The sequence below is a fragment of the Wyeomyia smithii genome, chromosome 3 (genome assembly GCF_029784165.1).
Source record: "Wyeomyia smithii strain HCP4-BCI-WySm-NY-G18 chromosome 3, ASM2978416v1, whole genome shotgun sequence".
NCBI lineage: Eukaryota > Metazoa > Arthropoda > Insecta > Diptera > Culicidae > Wyeomyia > Wyeomyia smithii.
The window spans coordinates 61,059,850-61,079,106 of record NC_073696.1 but is presented as its reverse complement, the minus strand read 5'-3'; the positions used below and the strand labels follow the sequence as shown (position 1 = coordinate 61,079,106).

General features: G+C 39.4%; 1 protein-coding gene across 6 annotated transcripts; it reads left to right on the top strand.

Annotated features, from left to right (window-relative positions):
• Positions 1–551: 551 nt before the first annotated feature.
• On the top strand, positions 552–19,235 carry LOC129727541 (putative ankyrin repeat protein RF_0381). Of its 6 annotated transcripts, XM_055685467.1 has the most exons (8): positions 5,933–6,618; positions 6,687–7,206; positions 7,277–7,473; positions 16,877–17,153; positions 17,219–17,640; positions 17,754–17,771; positions 17,872–18,110; positions 18,174–19,235. In XM_055685467.1, exons 4-8 carry the CDS (start codon positions 16,891–16,893, stop codon positions 18,642–18,644), a joined length of 1,413 nt encoding a protein of 470 aa, XP_055541442.1. In that variant the 5' UTR covers positions 5,933–6,618; positions 6,687–7,206; positions 7,277–7,473; positions 16,877–16,890; the 3' UTR covers positions 18,645–19,235. The 6 variants fall into 6 exon arrangements, with proteins under 6 accessions (XP_055541441.1, XP_055541438.1, XP_055541442.1 ...); XM_055685463.1 differs by lacking the exon at positions 7,277–7,473 and having other exon boundaries at positions 5,930–6,618; XM_055685466.1 differs by lacking the exons at positions 5,933–6,618; positions 6,687–7,206; positions 7,277–7,473 and adding an exon at positions 552–963.
• The last annotated feature ends 22 nt before the right edge of the window (positions 19,236–19,257 follow it).

The following is a 19,257-nucleotide window of genomic DNA, read 5'->3' as shown; positions in this document are numbered from 1 at the left end:
CCAAGACGTAGATATATTTGACGTGCTGACGGAAATAAAGGAAGTCGGCATAACTGCATATGTTCTTTTTGGCATAATTTAGCAGATCGTTGAACTGTCTACTTTCGCTGTTGGCTTGAATTTGCCTCTGCCTCGCATAGTTCATACAGTTGTAGTTGAACTTATACATTTTCCTATTTTGTTTTTGTGCACTAATTCATGTTTTTGACGTTGTGTTTGGTCAGACTATGTATGATGCACAGAGAAGTGAATACTCAAGCGCTTGAGTTGTACATTAGTATTTCGTGGAAACTGTATATGCGTCGCGACGCTAACTACAACCGAATTTGCGCACTACAAAACAGCGTTCAGTGGGAACGGGGTTGCGGAGAGGGTGGTTTCTATTGGAAAAACGGGATAGGTCCCGTCGCACCGGGGTTGTCTGCTCATCGTTTGTTTTTGTTTATCCTTGCGCTACTGGTAAACAAGTTCTACTGCAGCTTATTAATTTGCGCATTTTTTTGCTCTTCTTGTTTTTCCGTTTCAACCATATGATCTGCTGCGTTATTAGTATTGGGAAGGAATTTTCCGCTTCCATAGAGAAAGCGTACGAAACTGGCTGACCAAACTGCTACCAGCGCTCAGAACCAGTCGGTATCGATCCTCCGAAGAGGAAAGTAACTGAAGTGAATTAAAAACTAGACACCACAGTTTATATAAGTGCCTTGAAAGTGAACATAAAGACATAGAGAGGAAAACGGAGCAGGGAACTTTGAGCGAATAATTGTAATGCGGAATAAGGTGTTCTCTAGGCAGTTTCTTTGTCTTTGACTTGATGTGAATTTTGATTTGGTTCAAATTTGGCATTTGCTTTTTGGGACATACAATTAGTTGCACAGATAGTTCAGTGAAGTGAAATACCGTTATATTATCTAGTTCCGAGAAGTCAGTTAATTTGATTTGAAATCAGTTTTAAACTATAAGGTAAGTGGGAAAGTACAACGCAAAATAATTACAATTCATCTTTTTAATCTATGATCGATTAGTTCATGGATTTTTTTTCCTCTATTTGTTAACCATTGTTGAAAAGTTAGAATCTGTCAAAAAAGCAAACAAAATTGTTTTTTGTTCTACCATTGGTTTTGTTATGCACCTAGTTCGAAAAAAAAACCTCCATACATTCTCTCACAATAATCCAGAACCTATGATTTGCTGGTTCTTTCTGATTTGCTGGTTCTTTCTGAATATGATCTCAGTCAACCATGTAGTTGCGAAATTAAAGTTCAAAAAGCCATAAACGTTGATTTTCTACCATGTAATAGATTTCAAGTGTCATTAATAACTGCTGGCTATGAAATGTCAGTACAAAACCTAAAACTTTAGAGCAACGCGTGTCGGGCAACACTAATTAATCAGTGCTGCGATCACTCTTCCGCAATAGGTTCCAAATTTAGCATCACGGTGAGAACAGTTATTAACCCTGTCATCTAACCTATAATTAGTTTCTCTATTTTCCCTGCGATAGAAGTTACGATCACCCGTGAATGTTTGGTTTCGAATTTCGTAATATTAGCTGTATCCCAAGCAGGGTAAGATTGCCAAAACCGCGAAAAATTTTATGCAAAGTATTTTAATGATCCAATTGCATTTTTACCGGATCACGGTTCCACTCCGTGCGTTTTTGTAGGTACAGTACAATCAGATATAAGTATAGTATAGTAGTTCAAGATTATCAACAATATAAGCTTTAGATAAAAATTGAATTGAATCACAATGAAGCTGCATTAATTTTCAACTAGTGCTCAATAATTGATTTTGAAATTGTATCATACGCTACATTTAGCAGGTTGATTTATGTTAGAGCTCAATATCGATCAAGACATATAATTTACATCAGTTTTCAAAATTAGATTGATTTTTTTAATAAGTTTGAGCAGTATTTCTAAAAATCGATTATTTATTTTCTTGATTTATCATTCTTGTTCAAAGCTCTAAGGCATTTTCACGCGAAATTTTGCCGTATTTTTAAAAAAAAAAAAAAAAAACTTTGACAAATAACTTTACCATTTGATCAGTTAACTTTAAAATTTTCAAATTATAATTTAGAAATAAGTTGAGTAGAAATTGATATTGTTATCAGTTATAAACAAATGTTATAAACATTTATTTAGTTGATTGGTTACATTTTTAATATGTTAATTCAAAAGTCAAGCCACGCACATCTCTTTTGAGAGTGGTGTTCCGATCCATAGAAATAGAACATAAACGGTACTCGAAAAAAATGCAACAGATAAAATTGAACACCAGAAAATTAATTTAATGTATAGGATATCCTATAGGATGTTTGTGAAATTTTCAAATAATAAATAAACAAATATTAGCTATGTTTTTGCAAAATTGGTTTATTCATTGGTTTACTTCTCTGCTAGGATGAATTCTCGTACCTTGGACTTAACACTATCCCTTAAAATTTTGTTCAACACTGGTGCCATTTTTCTTACACACTTTCATCCACTTTATCTTTAAATTCTGTTAGTTTTTGTAGACGCTTCTCAAGGCATTCTTCTTCGTATTTTTGACCGAGGATGATGACGGTCGTTATTTATAGTTTTCTGAATTAGTCGAACCCACAAGTCGCCTGCCTCATCAAGTACTTGTTGGCAAACTTGTCGATCTTCTTCTTCTGGAATATCCAGCCAGAACTTGCTTAGCTTAGCTTAGTTCTGACTGTACATATCAATGGTTGCTACTCCGTGATGGGTCCGAGCCGCTCAAGATGCGCAATGAATCAACTGAAAGAATGACTGGGAGTGGTAATTCTTTCTCACTGTGCATCATTCAATGAACCGATTTTTATAGACCAATAACGGCGCCGGCTTTACAGTCAGGTGGGGATATCGTCGGTTTAGTGCAACCACGGCACAATTAAATTTTTTTCCATTTAAAATTTTGACGTCAAACGATGTAATACGGTTAAGTTTTTCCACAAAGACTTGTTTCAAAACTCACAAAAAATACTGAGCTGATATGTCTTTGGAATTCGAATCAAAAACATTATTCAAAGATGATAAAAAAGATATTTTAACTTGCTCATAGTTTTCGTGGATGTGATAAACGTAATTTTGAACGCTAATTTTTCAATCTCATTTCTCTTGAAACTATGAGTTTTGAGGTGTGCCAGTGCCGCACGAAACCTACAATAACGAAGGAATGTTTAAAATGTAGTCATTGCTTTGTAAGAGACCGAGTATACTTCTGCATCCCTACAAATACCACCGAAGGGAGTTTTTGTTAGTGGAATGAGTTTTCGATCAGGATTCACTTTGATTAGTGATATGACCATGATTGAATTGGGTTGATGTAACAATATAGATATGATCATGTACGTATAGTTAGAGATTAACAAACATGAATTAGGGGCCATCCACATACCACGTGGACAGATTTTTAACGATTTCAATCCCCCCCCTTCCCCTCCGTGGACAACTGCCCATATAAATTCTAAATAAATTGTATGGACCGTGTACAATTGAAAAGCTTATCTTGCTGAATCCATTGGAAACCGTTGCATTTTCGAGCGCACAGTGGTCCAACAAGGCAAAAAGTGGAACTTGGTTCCATAGCGCCTTCACCTTCATCCTAGCCTAATAGTGGTTTCGGGACAGCTGTGTATAAACGACTCGCATTATCGCAAATTGTCAAAAATTATGAAAAGTTTACTATACTAAAAATAAAAGAAACTAACTTTTTTGTTTTGAGAGATAGATGAATGGTTTATTCAGAAAAGTTATAGAAGATTCAAAAATATGAAACTTTGTTGAATAAATAAAAATCCTATCTTTATTAGCTACAACGTTATAAAGTATACTATGTATATGGAACTTACTTTAAATTAAGTTTTTTTTACTTAACTTTTGTTAGTTGCATTTTACACGAAAGTGTTGTTCGGATGAATTATTAGGTCATATAAAACACACATTTTTGCCAAAGACTATTCATCTCCAGGACTTTTCCTTACAAAGTTATATCATATTTTAGCTTATTTTTTGGATTATTTCAAGAACGTATAAGTTAAAAAGGAGGATGTCAATGCTTGTCCCAATCCACCCATATTAGAGTACGACGAGCGTATGTTACAGTAGGTTTTCATATAATAAAAATAATAACTTTTTTGTGTACAGAGATAGAGGAATGGTTTATTTGACAACGTTTTAGAACTTGCAAAAACATGAAACTTTGCTGAACAAACAAAATTCCTATCTTCATTGGGTACAGAGCTATAGAGTATTTAATGTAAAAATTACTTAAAAGTTAGCTTTTTGTACTTAACTTTCGTTAGTAACATTTTACAAGAAAACGTTGTTTTAAAGAAGCATTTGGGCATATAAAACACACGTTTTTGTTGAAGACCACACATCGTTATGACTATTCCTTACAAAGTTATTGCATATTTTAGTATATTTTTTCAAAAATTTCAAACCGTATAAGGTAAAAAAGGGGAAAGTGGAATCATGATGCCAATACTTTTTCTCAAAGGAGTACTCAAAACTGTTGTAAGTTCCATCCGTCCCAATCCAACCATTCTCTATTTTAGACGTTTTCAAAGTTATCGAAATAATAATAAAAAATAATTTAAAATATGCGTAAGCGTGTGCATGAATTATTACTCCATGCTGAACTATCTGCAATTTGTAAACATTTATCACGGCAAAATAGCAAAGCGCAAATGAAAAAGAAAGCTCTCTTCTGTAATAAGCTTGATAACCTTTTCGATGTGTCTAAAAGTATGGCGAAGGAAAGGGATCCGATAGTGATGAAAGCTCTTTTGGAAGAAATACAATTTTTCAAGGACTAAAAAGGAACCCGAGTAAGCACCTTCGCAGGTATCGATGGAGTTCTGTCTGGCAAAATCCAGAAAAAACTGGAAGCAGACCGGCGTAAGAAAGAGAAGCAAAAGCTATTGGAGGATCGCCGGAAAAAGAGTGAATTTCAGTCGAAAATCGGTAATATTCGTTTTAGTTGCATAAAATATTTAAAACCAATAGTTTTTTTTTTTGCACATATATAGTCAACGCCGTAAAATTCGGCTTACCCGGTGAAGATTTTGAGGATACAGATAAAGACGAGGAATATCAATCATCGCAGCGCATCTCACAGAGAATCAGAGGAACACAAAACGTTATGACAACTGAATTGCTACAAGCTCTTGATGCTGCAAAGGTCAGTGCGGATTCTGCCACAGTAATTTTGGCAGCAGCGAGCAAATAATTTGGAATCGACTATTCATCGTGAGCGTGACAGACACCGATCCGACTTAGCTCAACATTTGATTAACTATTTCGATCCAGACGATAATCTAACGGTTCACTGGGATGGTAAAGTGGTAAATTTGTTGACAGGACGAGGTCTAGTTGACCGACAAGCTGTACTTGTGACAGGCAGAAACACTACCTAGCTACTTGGCGTTCCTTTTCTTGAAAAAGGCACAAACAAAGCCATTGCCGAATCTGTCGTTGAACTGTTAATAAACTGGAACGTTTCTGATCGTATCAAAGCAATGTCCTTTGATACCACCAGTGTGAATACAGGTAATTCTATGCCATTCAAATAACATAACAACAATGTGATAACTAATCTCAACATGAATATTCAACACGGGAAGGAAAAATGGGGCTGCTTCTTTTGCTGCTTCTGCACCACGCAGTGACCTCAAGTTCGTGGCTGATCTGAAAAATTTGAATCTTTCCATCCGGAAGCATCTGCTGCTGCTCAGCGAAAATTCCTGGGCCATTTGTGGTATTTGAGCGAGGTACTACTTGGCTTGGCTGTATTTGATACAGGTCTATCGTTTGAGGTGCGAGAGAGTGTTGTCAAGGTTTTTTTTTTTCTATTACCATTAGACAAGGTGATGATAATCCAGCTAAAAAACGAAGCCTCACTGAATTGAATGCACCGCTGCAAGAATTGGTTACGACCAATACTATGAAATTTTTCAAAGTATTAGGAATTGAAACGAATTTCTTCGAACTACCGGCAAAGAACTGGGATTCCAATACAATACAAATTCCTTACAAAGTTATTGCATATTTTAGTATATATTTTCAAAAATTTCAAACCGTATAAGGTAAAAAAGGGGAAAGTGGAATCATGATGCCAATACTTTTTCTCAAAGGAGTACTCAAAACTGTTGTAAGTTCCATCCGTCCCAATCCAACCATTCTCTATTTTAGACGTTTTCAAAGTTATCGAAATAATAATAAAAAATAATCTAAAATATGCGTAAGCGTGTGCATGAATTATTACTCCATGCTGAACTATCTGCAATTTGTAAACATTCATCACGGAAAAATAGCAAAGCGCAAATGAAAAAGAAAGCTCTCTTCTGTAATAAGCTTGATAACCTTTTCGATGTGTCTAAAAGTATGGCGAAGGAAAGGGATCCGATAGTGATGAAAGCTCTTTTGGAAGAAATACAATTTTCCAAGGACTAAAAAGGAACCCGAGTAAGCACCTTCGCAGGTATCGATGGAGTCCTGTCTGGCAAAATCCAGAAAAAACTGAAAGCAGACCGGAGTAAGAAAGAGAAGCAAAAGCTATTGGAGGATCGCCGGAAAAAGAGTGAATTTCAGTCGAAAATCGGTAATATTCGTTTTAGTTGCATAAAATATTTAGAACCAATAGTTTTTTTTTTTTTTGCACATATATAGTCAACGCCGTAAAATTCGGCTTACCCGGTGAAGATTTTGAGGATACAGAAAAAGACGAGGAATATCAACCATCGCAGCGCATCTCACAGCGAATCAGAGGAACACAAAACGTTATGACAACTGAATTGCTACAAGCTCTTGATGCTGCAAAGGTCAGTGTGGATTCTGCCACAGTAATTTTGGCAGCAGCGAGCAAATAATTTGGAATCGACTATTCATCGTGAGCGTGACAAACACCGATCCGACTTAGCTCAACATTTGATTAACTATTTCGATCCAGACGATAATCTAACGGTTCACTGGGATGGTAAAGTGGTAAATTCGTTGACAGGACGAGGTCTAGTTGACCGACAAGCTGTACTTGTGACGGGCAGAAACACTACCTAGCTACTTGGCGTTCCTTTTCTTGAAAAAGGCACAAGCAAAGCCATTGCCGAATCTGTCGTTGAACTGTTAAAAAACTGGAACGTTTCTGATCGTATCAAAGCAATGTCCTTTGATACCACCAGTGTGAATACAGGTAATTCTATGCCATTCAAATAACATAACAACAATGTGATAACTAATCTCAACATGAATATTCAACACAGGAAGGAAAAATGGGGCTGCTTCTTTTGCTGCTTCTGCACCACGCAGTGACCTCGATCTCGTGGCTGATCTGAAAAAATTTGAATCTTTCCATCCGGAAGCATCTGCTGCTGCTCAGCGAAAATTCCTGGGCCATTTGTGGTATTTGAGCGAGGAACTACTTGGCTTGGCTGTATTTGATACAGGTCTATCGTTTGAGGTGCGAGAGAGTGTTGTCAAGGTTTTTTTTTCTATTACCATTAGACAAGGTGATGATAATCCAGCTAAAAAACGAAGCCTCACTGAATTGAATGCACCGCTGCAAGAATTGGTTACGACCAATACTATGAAATTTTTCAAAGTATTAGGAATTGAAACGAATTTCTTCGAACTACCGGCAAAGAACTGGGATTCCAATTTTGCGTATCAAAGGGGAGTAGAAATTGTCAATAGTCTCACAGTAGTAAACGATCATGCTGAAAGAGCTATTAAGTTGATGCACTGCCGGTACCCGCATAACTGTCCCATACTGATTTTGGTCACTTTTGAGTTATCATCGGGAATCGACTTAATTGTTATCATATTTTCTGGAAAAAAAAATAAAGATTGATACTTTTGTATGGAAAAGCAAAAGACAACCCTGCAGAACTTTGTTGGATCATAAAACAAAATGACTAAATTGGTTTTTATTCAAAAACAGTTTTTTTTCGGGAAACCGACACATGTGATAACCGATCTACTTGCTTTCTGGTATCTGTATAGCGCTTACTATAGTAGCGTGCTCGCCACCGCGTGAGGGTCGCTCATACTATCATATCTTTAGGTCCGTTGGGGAACCACTTAGCGTTATCGTAGGGACCTCAACAAGATATCATTTTCTTCAGCTTGTCGAGACGAACATTTTGAGAGGTTGAATTCATGATAGCGCCCATTTTTCTAAAATAAGGGATGGCCTACTATACGTACATTGTAAAAAAAATGGTTACGATTTTGTATAACCTCACAGGCTATCTTAAATTGCCTCATTTGAAACTTTAAATTGCATTCTATACGACTTAAATGAATGACGCATTTAACAATTTTATATCACACGTTAAATGGCTTCATATGTAACCTAATATTGCGTTTTATAGGATTTGAATTTCATACGATTTAAACAAATTTAATGTTAAATCTTATGCAATTTCAAACTAGATATGCACATTTGGGCGACTTAGAATTAACATCCTTATACGACTTCTGGTTTGCTGGGTAGATCACGGGATATATGTTAAACAAGGTATATTGCGTTTTTTTTTCGAGAAGGCTGTGTCCAGTACATATGCAGATTTTTATACAGGTTTTTTTTTATTTCTTCCAAGATCTGACAAGATTTTTTGAGCTTCAAAATACAGATGAAAACGTGGCATCACTGATGCAATGCTGTATTGTTTCAAGTAGTGTTTGTAAGGTAGTTTGTAAGGTAGGAATCTGTCGAAGGTCGGCGGTCGTTCTACGCCAGCAAGCACCCCAACGGGACCTTCAAGCCGAGTTTCGTTGCAAAACGTGGATGGTGTGTGGGAAAGTCTTGACCAAATTTGACGGCTGCATTTTAATGGACGGTGAGACATATGTAAAAATGGATTTCGCGCAGCTCCCAGGACAAAAATTCTATATGTCCAAGCGCAAGGAGTGGCAGGACATCTGCAGCGGTGGCAAAAAAAAAACAAGGGTTTCATCTCCGGGTCAACCATGGAACAGTGTCTTCAGAAGCGGATTTTAGCGTTCATCCAATCACCGGACGGTCCGGTGAAGTTCTGGCCTGACATAGCCAGCTGCCACTACAGCCGGGAAGTTATGGGTTGGTACAAGGAAATGGAATTTATATCATCAGAAAAGTTCAACCCACCGAATTGCTCAGATTTTTGTCCAATGAAAAATATTAGGCGGTAATCGAGAGCAAGTTGAAGAAAAGTGGCAGAACGATGAAAAAACCAGCTGATTTACATAGATGGTGTCAGAAAATGGCGGATCAAGTTGACAGTTTTACTGTGCAGAAGATGATGAGTGGTATAAAACAAAAAGTGCGTTAATTCATCCGAAACTCAGACAAACAATTTTTTCTGTATTTTCCCTTAAAGGTCAATGAATTTGCTGCAAAATTATATTTCAAGATTTTTTTACGTATTATTTTAAAGAAGATATTTCCCTTTTTTTGCGACTAAATATTAATTAGATCAAGCTTTAGAGTTTTTCGAATTTCGATTTGAGTATGAAAATTAACTTTTCAGAAAAATTACTCATATGCGAAGTTTTGCCCTGCATGTGAGGCTAAAGTATCTATTGCATAAAACGTGTATTTGGGACAACCCATAAGGAGATAGAGTAAATCATCTTTTTGTCTCTTTCATCATCATTCTTTTTTAAGCCATTAAATGTCACAAATCAATCTCTTCCCCAACTTTCTTCAACTACTACTATTTAGGATCAGATTATTTCTGGTAATTTCTGATCAAAAACATCGTTATTTCAAACATACATATACAATTTCTCCTTCAGCTGTTAACTAGTGCGAATTTTTGCCTTATGATGAGTTTTATTTATGTTTTGATTCCTCCACGACATGTTTTTTCAAGACAAATTCGCCCTCTAAACTGTCATCTCACAAGAGTTATTTAGGTTATGTTAATTCCACGTTTCTGTAGATTTTGAATAGGTGAATTGTAATTCTCAATACTTATTGCGTTTACTGATCGCCTGAATGGGCATGCTCAGCAGCACGGCTAGCTACAAACCCACCCGTGACAAGTGGGCACAAAGACGAATAAAATTGCCCGTGCGAAATGGGTACAAAGCTACCACATATAGTCCTCAACTGCTAACGCTAATTACTCACGATTGTTTCACTGATGCTCCGTCTAGTCCGTCGCGATCGTCATCCCAATAAGGTTGGCTGTGTGAGTGATCACTACACGTTCTTATTCTTCACAGCTATTCCTCCGCTGCCACGGTCAACGCAAGATGACGGCCAGTATGCCACCGCGTTAATATCCCACGCGGAATAGCCTGCTTGCCAGGCCGGTTGCGGCGACTTGGCCTGCAGGCCGAAGCTTTTCGTCTCCTGCGCGCACCAGGAGTCACACCACGAATACAAAACCTGTAACACTCGCGCTATTCATGCGTTTCCAGGCAGGCCGACACTCACCGCACGTTTCCCACCTCGTTTTCGCAAATTCCGCATACAGACCGCCTTGCCGTGCAAGGTTCCGCGATTCACTAGAACCCGTTTTACCTGGGTTTTCTTCCCAACCGGCACCACGACCTTTCACTCGTTTAATATGATGGCGCACCGCACTGCGCTTTTGGTTTTATCGCGACTCGCCACCACCTCGCTGTTCTTGTGCACACCGCGACGGCTCAACCAGAAGAGAGCTCAAACGTAGCCGCTTTCGCTTCACGGAAGTTCTTTTTTTTCTTTTTCTGTTGCTGTCATCGTTTTGACGTTTCTTTTTCTTGAATGTCCCTTGTGGCAGACTTCACGATTATGTGTTTTTATAGCAGCATGAAGAGGAACCGTTCGCAACCGACGTATCGATTGACATTTAGGTTATTTCTTACGCTAATTTAGCCCATGAAGTGTTGTGATGAGCTGACTTTATTCTTAAACGTAACACAACTCTACCGTAGCGGAAGAATTTTTTGTGAATCGGGGATCAACCGATTCACAAAAAATTCAAATCATCCTCCTGGATGTTGGTCAGAGACTTAACAACTCACATAACTCTTGAGCAAACCTCCAGTTTCAAACGACCAAATGGATAACATACTATATACGCAAGCCTCGTCTGCTTGCCAAATCTTAATCTCCCATCATGCCTACTCTATATTATCATAACCATAATGCTCATAAGCGCCAGCTGCTTCTGGCAGAAATGCTACTACCTAACTAAATGTCTCTGACCAAGTCCTTGTTCAACCTTTCTGAATTTCGTGCCCACTACGGCACACATTCAATCGGATTCTAGCCTATGATATAACTATATAGGCTCAATCTCACAGAAAACAAAAAAAAATTACGAATTAGTATTTGGCGTAATGTGCCAACATTTACATATTTACAAGAACGAAATTGGGTTTGTGATAAATCTGAGAAGAGCTGAATTTAGGCAACCCTATCGTCATGAGCCCAGAACAAGGGTTTTACCGCGCCCTTGATTCGCGTTACTTTTGTTTGTGAATTTCATGACGACCCTCAGAATTTAACCTTTGAGAACGCATTCGAAATTACTGGATACACAACAGAGAATTTTTTGGGCTTTGAACTAGATTGCGCTAAGATGTTGCTGGCTTCTAACTTCACTCCTATGGTTTCTGTTTTGTTGATAGTGGCCGTAAGCTTCCACTCTCTGTCGCCACGGTTCAACCGCCGATCTCGAGGCTTCCGCTCCTCCTATCCAGGAACTTATTGAAGTGTTGTGAACCTCCCTGCGAACCGTTTCCATCCCGGCAGGGTACGATTTCTCCCGAATCGCGAACGGCGAGCGGTTTTGAGTTACCACTTTTGTTTTCCCCCCTTTGTTTCAGGTGCATCGATCTCTAGTTGTAGGCACGATCTGGAACTTTGCTCCAGACAAGATGGTCCGATTTATGCTGTTCAGGTGGAGAGGTAGTTTTTCAAAATGTTGTTGCTCATCACACCTGACACTTGGGTTTTTCCCGGTTGTTACGCGGTATTTTGGCAGCAATTTGATTTTTCGTTGACAGGTCTAGCCTGTGGACATAGCTTGAGCAAGTTGAGTTATAATCCATCTCGAATTATAGCGGAAAGGCTAAAATAATCACAAAACCAAAATTTTCTATTTAATTACAAACTTCAAATTTCGCTAACGGTAGTTCAACGTTGTGGATTTTTATGTTGGGCGCCAATATTGCGTTTACTGATCGCCTGAATGGGCATGCTCAGCAGCACGGCTAGCTACAAACCCACCCGTGACAAGTGGGCACAAAGACTAATAAAATTGCCCGTGCGAAATGGGTACAAAGCTACCACATATAGTCCTCAACTGCTAACGCTAATTACTCACGATTGTTTCACTGATGCTCCGTCTAGTCCGTCGCGATCGTCATCCCAATAAGGTTGGCTGTGTGAGTGATCACTACACGTTCTTATTCTTCACAGCATTCCTCCGCTGCCACGGTCAACGCAAGATGGCGGCCAGTATGCCACCGCGTTAATATCCCACGCGGAATAGCCTGCTTGCCAGGCCGGTTGCGGCGACTTGGCCTGCAGGCCGAAGCTTTTCGTCTCCTGCGCGCACCAGGAGTCACACCACGGATACAAAACCTGTAACACTCGCGCTATTCATGCGTTTTCAGGCAGGCCGACACTCACCGCACGTTTCCCACCTCGTTTTCGCAAATTCCGCATACAGACCGCCTTGCCGTGCAAGGTTTCGCGATTCACTAGAACCCGTTTTACCTGGGTTTTCTTCCCAACCGGCAACACGACCTTTCACTCGTTTAATATGATGGCGCACCGCACTGCGCTTTTGGTTTTATCGCGACTCGCCACCACCTCGCTGTACTTGTGCACACCGCGACGGCTCAACCAGAAGAGAGCTCAAACGTAGCCGCTTTCGCTTCACGGAAGTTCTTTTTTTTTTCTTTTTCTGTTGCTGTCATCGTTTTGACGTTTCTTTTTCTTGAATGTCCCTTGTGGCAGACTTCACGATTATGTGTTTTTATAGCAGCATGAAGAGGAACCGTTCGCAACCGACGTATCGATTGACATTTAGGTTATTTCTTACGCTAATTTAGCCCATGAAGTGTTGTGATGAGCTGACTTTATTCTTAAACGTAACATACTGCCAAAATTATATCAGAACAGCTCCTAACTTCGCATGAAATACTTCGTGTTTACATGTGTGATCTGCTGCCGTTATAACGTCGTGAATTTGCGAATTATAGTGTTGCCGGATTTTTATTGCACGTATATTTCAAAAAGGTCAATGCGAACTTTTACGAATACTTCTTAACATCAACAAACATTGTGTCCTCGTGGTGCGATAGGGAAGCCTAAAGGCAAATCCTTCAAAAACTACCATCGTTCCGTTTACACGAAGGAGAAAAACTAAGTTGAGCTGTTGGAACTCTCAGACAACGTCGAATACCTCGGAGTATTTCTTGACGAAAAACTTAACTGGAATACACATCTAGAGCAGACAATAAGTCAAACAAAAAAAAACTCTATGGGCGAGTAATAAAATTTTTGGTAAACAGTGGGAAATCGAAAATGATTCATTGGATTTATTCGGCTGCTGCGAGACCTAGAATTACCTATGCTTCACTAGTCTGGTGGCCAAAAACAAGGGAAAAAGGTGCTCAAGATATAACGGGTGCAATGAGAACCAGACCTTCCATGAAAGCTTTACTCTCCATGCTTCCATTGTATCAATTCATACATGTAAACTGGGAGTCGGTCGTATGATTGATTTAGGGATATTTCGGCTCAACGGCCTTTAATTTTAGAACCAATTATTTGATTTTGTCCAACGTTTCGTCCACCGGTTGGTGTCTTCATCAGGAAAGAACAATTAGAGTTTTTCCCTGTTAAAGACACCAACGTTGTCCGAAGCGTCGGACAAAATCAAGGGGCCGTTCAATAATTACGTAAGCATATTTTTCCACTAATTATTCTAAAAACTATTCGTATCAATTCTCTAGTAGTCAACAATGAACACTGGATGGAGAAAATATTCAACTTTGAATACTTGAACCTTGAGCGCGTTGTTTGGAAACACGGTGGTCCCGATCTCCATCCAGGATCAATAATTTCTAAAACAGGTAGTTCGAAAATATTTAATCGAATAGGATCAGGGGTAATTGGCTCAGCGGTTTATCTATCTATTTCAATCGGTCAATGGTCAACTATCTCTCAAGCGGAAGTCCAAACAATACTAGAATGTTCTGTTATATGCCTACGCAGTAAATACAGACACTCAAACATTTTCATTATGTTCGACAGTCCAGCAGCGTTAGAGGCTTTAAAGTCTGCGACATGCACATCAAAACTTATCTGGAAGTGTGTTCAATCGCTCCAAACACTGGGTACATTTATATTGGATTCCTCGTCACTTTGCGATTGTTGGAAATGAAAGAGCCGATGAACTGACAAGAATTGAAGCCTCTCTTCACCTCATAGGACCAGAATCTTTCTGTGGTCATTTGGCTTCCTCCCTTAGAATGGAACTGAATACATGGGAAATTCTGAAGGTGGAATCCAACTGGACAAACAAAGGTCTAATATTTAACAGAGCATTTTCCGAGCCGTTATAATTTGAACAAACCGTAACAATCAACAAACCGTCGTTCGTTGTTAGGCCAGTGTTGCCATTTGAAAAATTTTATGCTTTCGTATACAAATACAAAATGATTCAACAGACAGCAATTCACTCAGCCCCACACTCCTCTACGAGGGTCAATCAGTACAAGCAACAAAACTACACCGGCTGATCGGGCCGAGAAAGTGCGCAGCCAGAAAATATTGCGTTTTCCGCATGTTAATTTCGCTCTACTTTGCTATTTTGGTCATAATTTTCAACGTCAGCTAGTGTGTAGGATTCGTCGATTCCGTGATACGAACGAAAAAGTATAGAGAACAATACAAAAAGATTTCGCCATGTGTAGCAGTTCTTGTCCGATATGAATGCTGTCATCAACCGAGTTTTCCCGTATTGTCACGCGAAATCTGATGTCGAAGTTTTCTAGGAATTGGCAAACATTTCCACAGGCAGCAGCAGGGATGAAAGCGAAAATATTTACCTTCAACGAAGCACGTTATATTTTTTTCCTGCACTTTTTCACCGAGTAACCAGGCGGTTAGAGGGGGGATTGATGATATTACCTTTTTACTATTTTTCACTGAATCGAGCAGTTGCGCATTTTTTTGAACTAACTGCTCGGTGCAGACTGGTTTTAATTTTTGGTAAAAATCCCATGATATGCTGTCGCATCATGTTGAGTAATTAGTAAACTGACTTTTTATAAGTAACCATCTGTCAGCGGAGACAGGCTTTAGATGTAATATAACTAAGCCGTCATGCTGTCTGTCTTTCGTTTGACGCCGATTTTTGGTTGTAATTAGTACTTTACATTACTACACGATTTTTGACTACATTTGAATTTCGAGATAAGGACATATCACAAGACGTTAATTACATCAGATGTAAAGGATACATTTGATAACTTAAGCTTTTCGTAGTTCAGAGCTGAATAGAGCACATACTGAGCAATGCGAGTCTGTTCAACATGAACACTAATTCGCATCGACAACGACAATGTACAGTCTCAATCGTATCCCGACCATTGTCCTCTTTCTTTTAAAGCTACCCGCTTAGTCGCTTGGTTGCTCTTGTAGCTGTGAAAAGTTTACACGCGCGAGCCGTTTAGTATATATAAAAGAATAAAAAAAGCAGGTCATCAAATTGGTTTCAAAGTACAGCGAGATTTCCTTACAACGCAATACCGAGAGAGAATCTTTTGTTTTATTAATTCACCGGAGATCGTGAAAAAAAAACTGTTGAAGGGGAAGCAGAAAAGGCTCATATGTCTGCCAGAAACCAGTAAAGCCAATTCGGGCACATACAAAAGAGGATCAGTGATACACCTTCGAGCTACCAATATAAATAAAGTTCTGCCACACACACGCAAACATGGACAGAAGAGGTCAGTGTAATAATTTTGTGAGTAAAATCTCACGAAAACGCGGAAAATAAATATCCGGCATAATGAAAACAAGACAGCGAAAAACGATTAGATAATATTTGTAATGCTTTTCAACGAGCGCGGCCTTTGTGTTTTCGTTTTCGGTCCAAACGGAGGGAGTGGAGTGAGGGAAGGCTAGAAAATCATTCGTCAGATGTTTGTCGTGGGATGATGGCAAGAAAGCGCAGAAGCGGCAAGTTCGGTGCATCTTCGTAAGTCACGTGTATTATAAACACCAGACTGAAGATTGGGGGTATGGTTTTTCATCGATTTAGCCTCATCAATCAGTTATCATGGTTTGGATCGGTCTTTGCTGTTCTGTTGTCCGGGATACTGAAAAAACGTTATTTCACAAGCTCAATGACCATGCGTCTCCATCGAAACCTTTATTGCGGGAACGCGTGATGCAGCACCAGTAGAATTTATTTAAGAAGCCATAAATTGAACTTTTAATTTACATCCGGGCCGGGAATCGCGGCCCATACGATAGTTTGATTTTATCACTTGATTTGTTGTAAATTATATTATTACGGATCAGACGTTCGTATTATTCTATTTCCTATTTCTGTTAGAATTGAGAATTCTCTTAACATTGGTATCTGTTAGACGTTATGTTCCGATATAATTTCGAGTTTATTTTGCTTTGTCATTACTTTTCTTACAAGTCGTTCAAATGGATCTAAATTTGTACTGCATCAAATAAATGTTGTGTATGTTGTATTCACATCATTTCGAAGTTTCGCTTCGCCTGAATTCTTCAAATTACGCAAAATACAAATAAAAATTTCAAGGAGAATTATTTGCCACTGCCCGGTATACTTCCTTGAAGCTAAGTACTGTTAGAATCGTAACAATCTAAACATGTATGATACCATTCGCAGGACGCGTCATTACAATGCCGGCCGAGTGTGCCGCCAACCCGCTCCAGCGGGCTCTAGCCGATGCGATCATTCGCATGGTACCGATGGATGAGCTGCGCATACTGCTAGCCTGTGGAGCCAAAGTCAACGAGCAAGTAACGCAAGGATTGCGGCCCATGCACTACGCCGTTTGGCAGAATAATGAAGCGGCCGTGAATCTGCTGTTGGTGCGTAACGCCGATATTAACGCAATCGATGAAGTTGGATACAGCGCTCTGCATCTTGCGGCGGAGCATGGGTAAGTGATATTTGTAAGTCAGCCCATTTTTAGTATTTTAATAGTATGATTCTGTTTCCACACAGTTACTACAATTTGGCCAAAATCCTGCTGAATTCAGGCTGTAAAGTAGACTACAGAGAGCCCACCGATGATCCCTATCCAAGGACTACGCTGTGCGATGAGCCGTTACGATTGGCACTTCGTAATCGTCACTACGATGTGGCTCGCCTCTTGCTAGAACGTGGAGCCGATCCCAATAAAAGATATTTCTTCGGGTCGGAAATCAATTTGGCTACAGACGTAGAAAGCCTGGAATTGTTGCTCACCTTTGGAGCAAACACGGAAGCCCGAGATCGCTCGGGAATAACGCCACTCATGAGAGCTGTGCGTACCAACGGTAATATCGATTCCGTTCTACTGCTTTTGCAATACGGAGCTGATGTGAATGCCATGACAGACGCTAGGAACGATTACCGAACCGTACTTCATTATGCTGTGCTATCAGGTACTATTATTTTTAACGCATTAACCCAACCAACACTAATCCGATTAATTATAACTTTATTAACTATGTGTTTGTGCTTATTAAAAACATTGGACTTTTTCCAACATAACAAGGTCTTAGACTATTTGGCGGTACGTTTGAAGCTTAAATATAAAAACGCATCGGACAATGACCTTCAAAGACTAACGACGACTTAACAAAACAAACCGTTTTCTCTTTTCAATCCCACAGGAAATGCTTCCTTGGTCACACTACTCATCAAGCAAGGCGCTCGAGTAGACATTCCAGCCCCTCTGCCAGAACCAGATTCGCCAAGCCCACTAGATTTAGCCGTACTCCGCGGTGATCCAGCCTTGGTACGAATACTACTGGAAAATGGAGCTAACGTTAATCGATGCAGTCCAATTATCGGGTCACCCCTGCACGTGGCATGCGCGGACAACATCCCACACAGAGTTGAAATCATGAAGGTTGCTTGATAAACACTGCAAACTATCGATTGTCAAATACAATTTAACCTCCAATCCTTCCAGATGCTCTTGTCCTACGGTGCCGACCCTAATGTCCGTGTCGTTGGAGATATCGCCACTAATGCCATTCTGAGGCCCCCACTAGCCGAACTTATAGCCAGCAATGAGGTTGTAACCCCTGAGGAACTACATCTACTTCTGAAATATGGTGCGAGGGTGATCCTCAAAACACAGTTCCGTGACCCAGATGGTCTACTCAATTGCCTCGGTAACATGGATCCAGAGTCACCGTCGTTCCAACTCATTTTGGATGCTGCCGAAGAATTCGATCCGTGCATGATACGCCGCAATCGGGATCTTAACGACAATCAGCGGGTTTTATTGTTAAACCGTGCCACCAACCCTATTCCACTGAAGTCACGACTACGGGCTCACTTTAGACGGATGTTCGGTCGCAACCTGCCCGAATTTGTACCCAGTTTATTTATCCCCAGGGAACTGCAAAGCTATCTGCTATATGAACATAGTTTCTGAGCTTTTACTTTGGTTTGGATAACACGTAATAAGTAATCGAAAAGGTACAAACATACTATTTTTTGTAAACTTAACTGCAAAATTATGAAACAGGAAAATTCCTTCGATTTGGATCGACAACGCACTAAAGTTACAGTGCAAAATGTCAGCAATAATCACTCGATAAGACTTTTTATTGGCTCACGAATTAATTTTCGTGAAAGAAAATATAATAATGATACGACGTAAACTATAATAGTTGCTACATTGAATTCTATGGAAAATCTTCGACTACCTTTGGACCATAGAGTTTGAAACCAATTCACTGCCACTTTTCTCAAACGGATGGTTAGTAGATGGTCACTGAAGTTGAACCATGCAACAAATCCCTAGCCTTTCGGTGAGACCGTGTGGTTTAAAAAACTGTACTCTAAACTGATATTTATCGAAAACTTATGGATTTTAGAAACGAACGCTTAGCATATATGTTCTTATAGCCTTAGCCAGAAAATATTGTAATCAAGATGATATTCTTGCAGACTTTGAAACTTGTTGGTGATATGTATAATCATGTAAAAGTATGATTCTCAATAAAACTATGTAACGTAAAAATTGCCGTTTTTGTGATTATTAT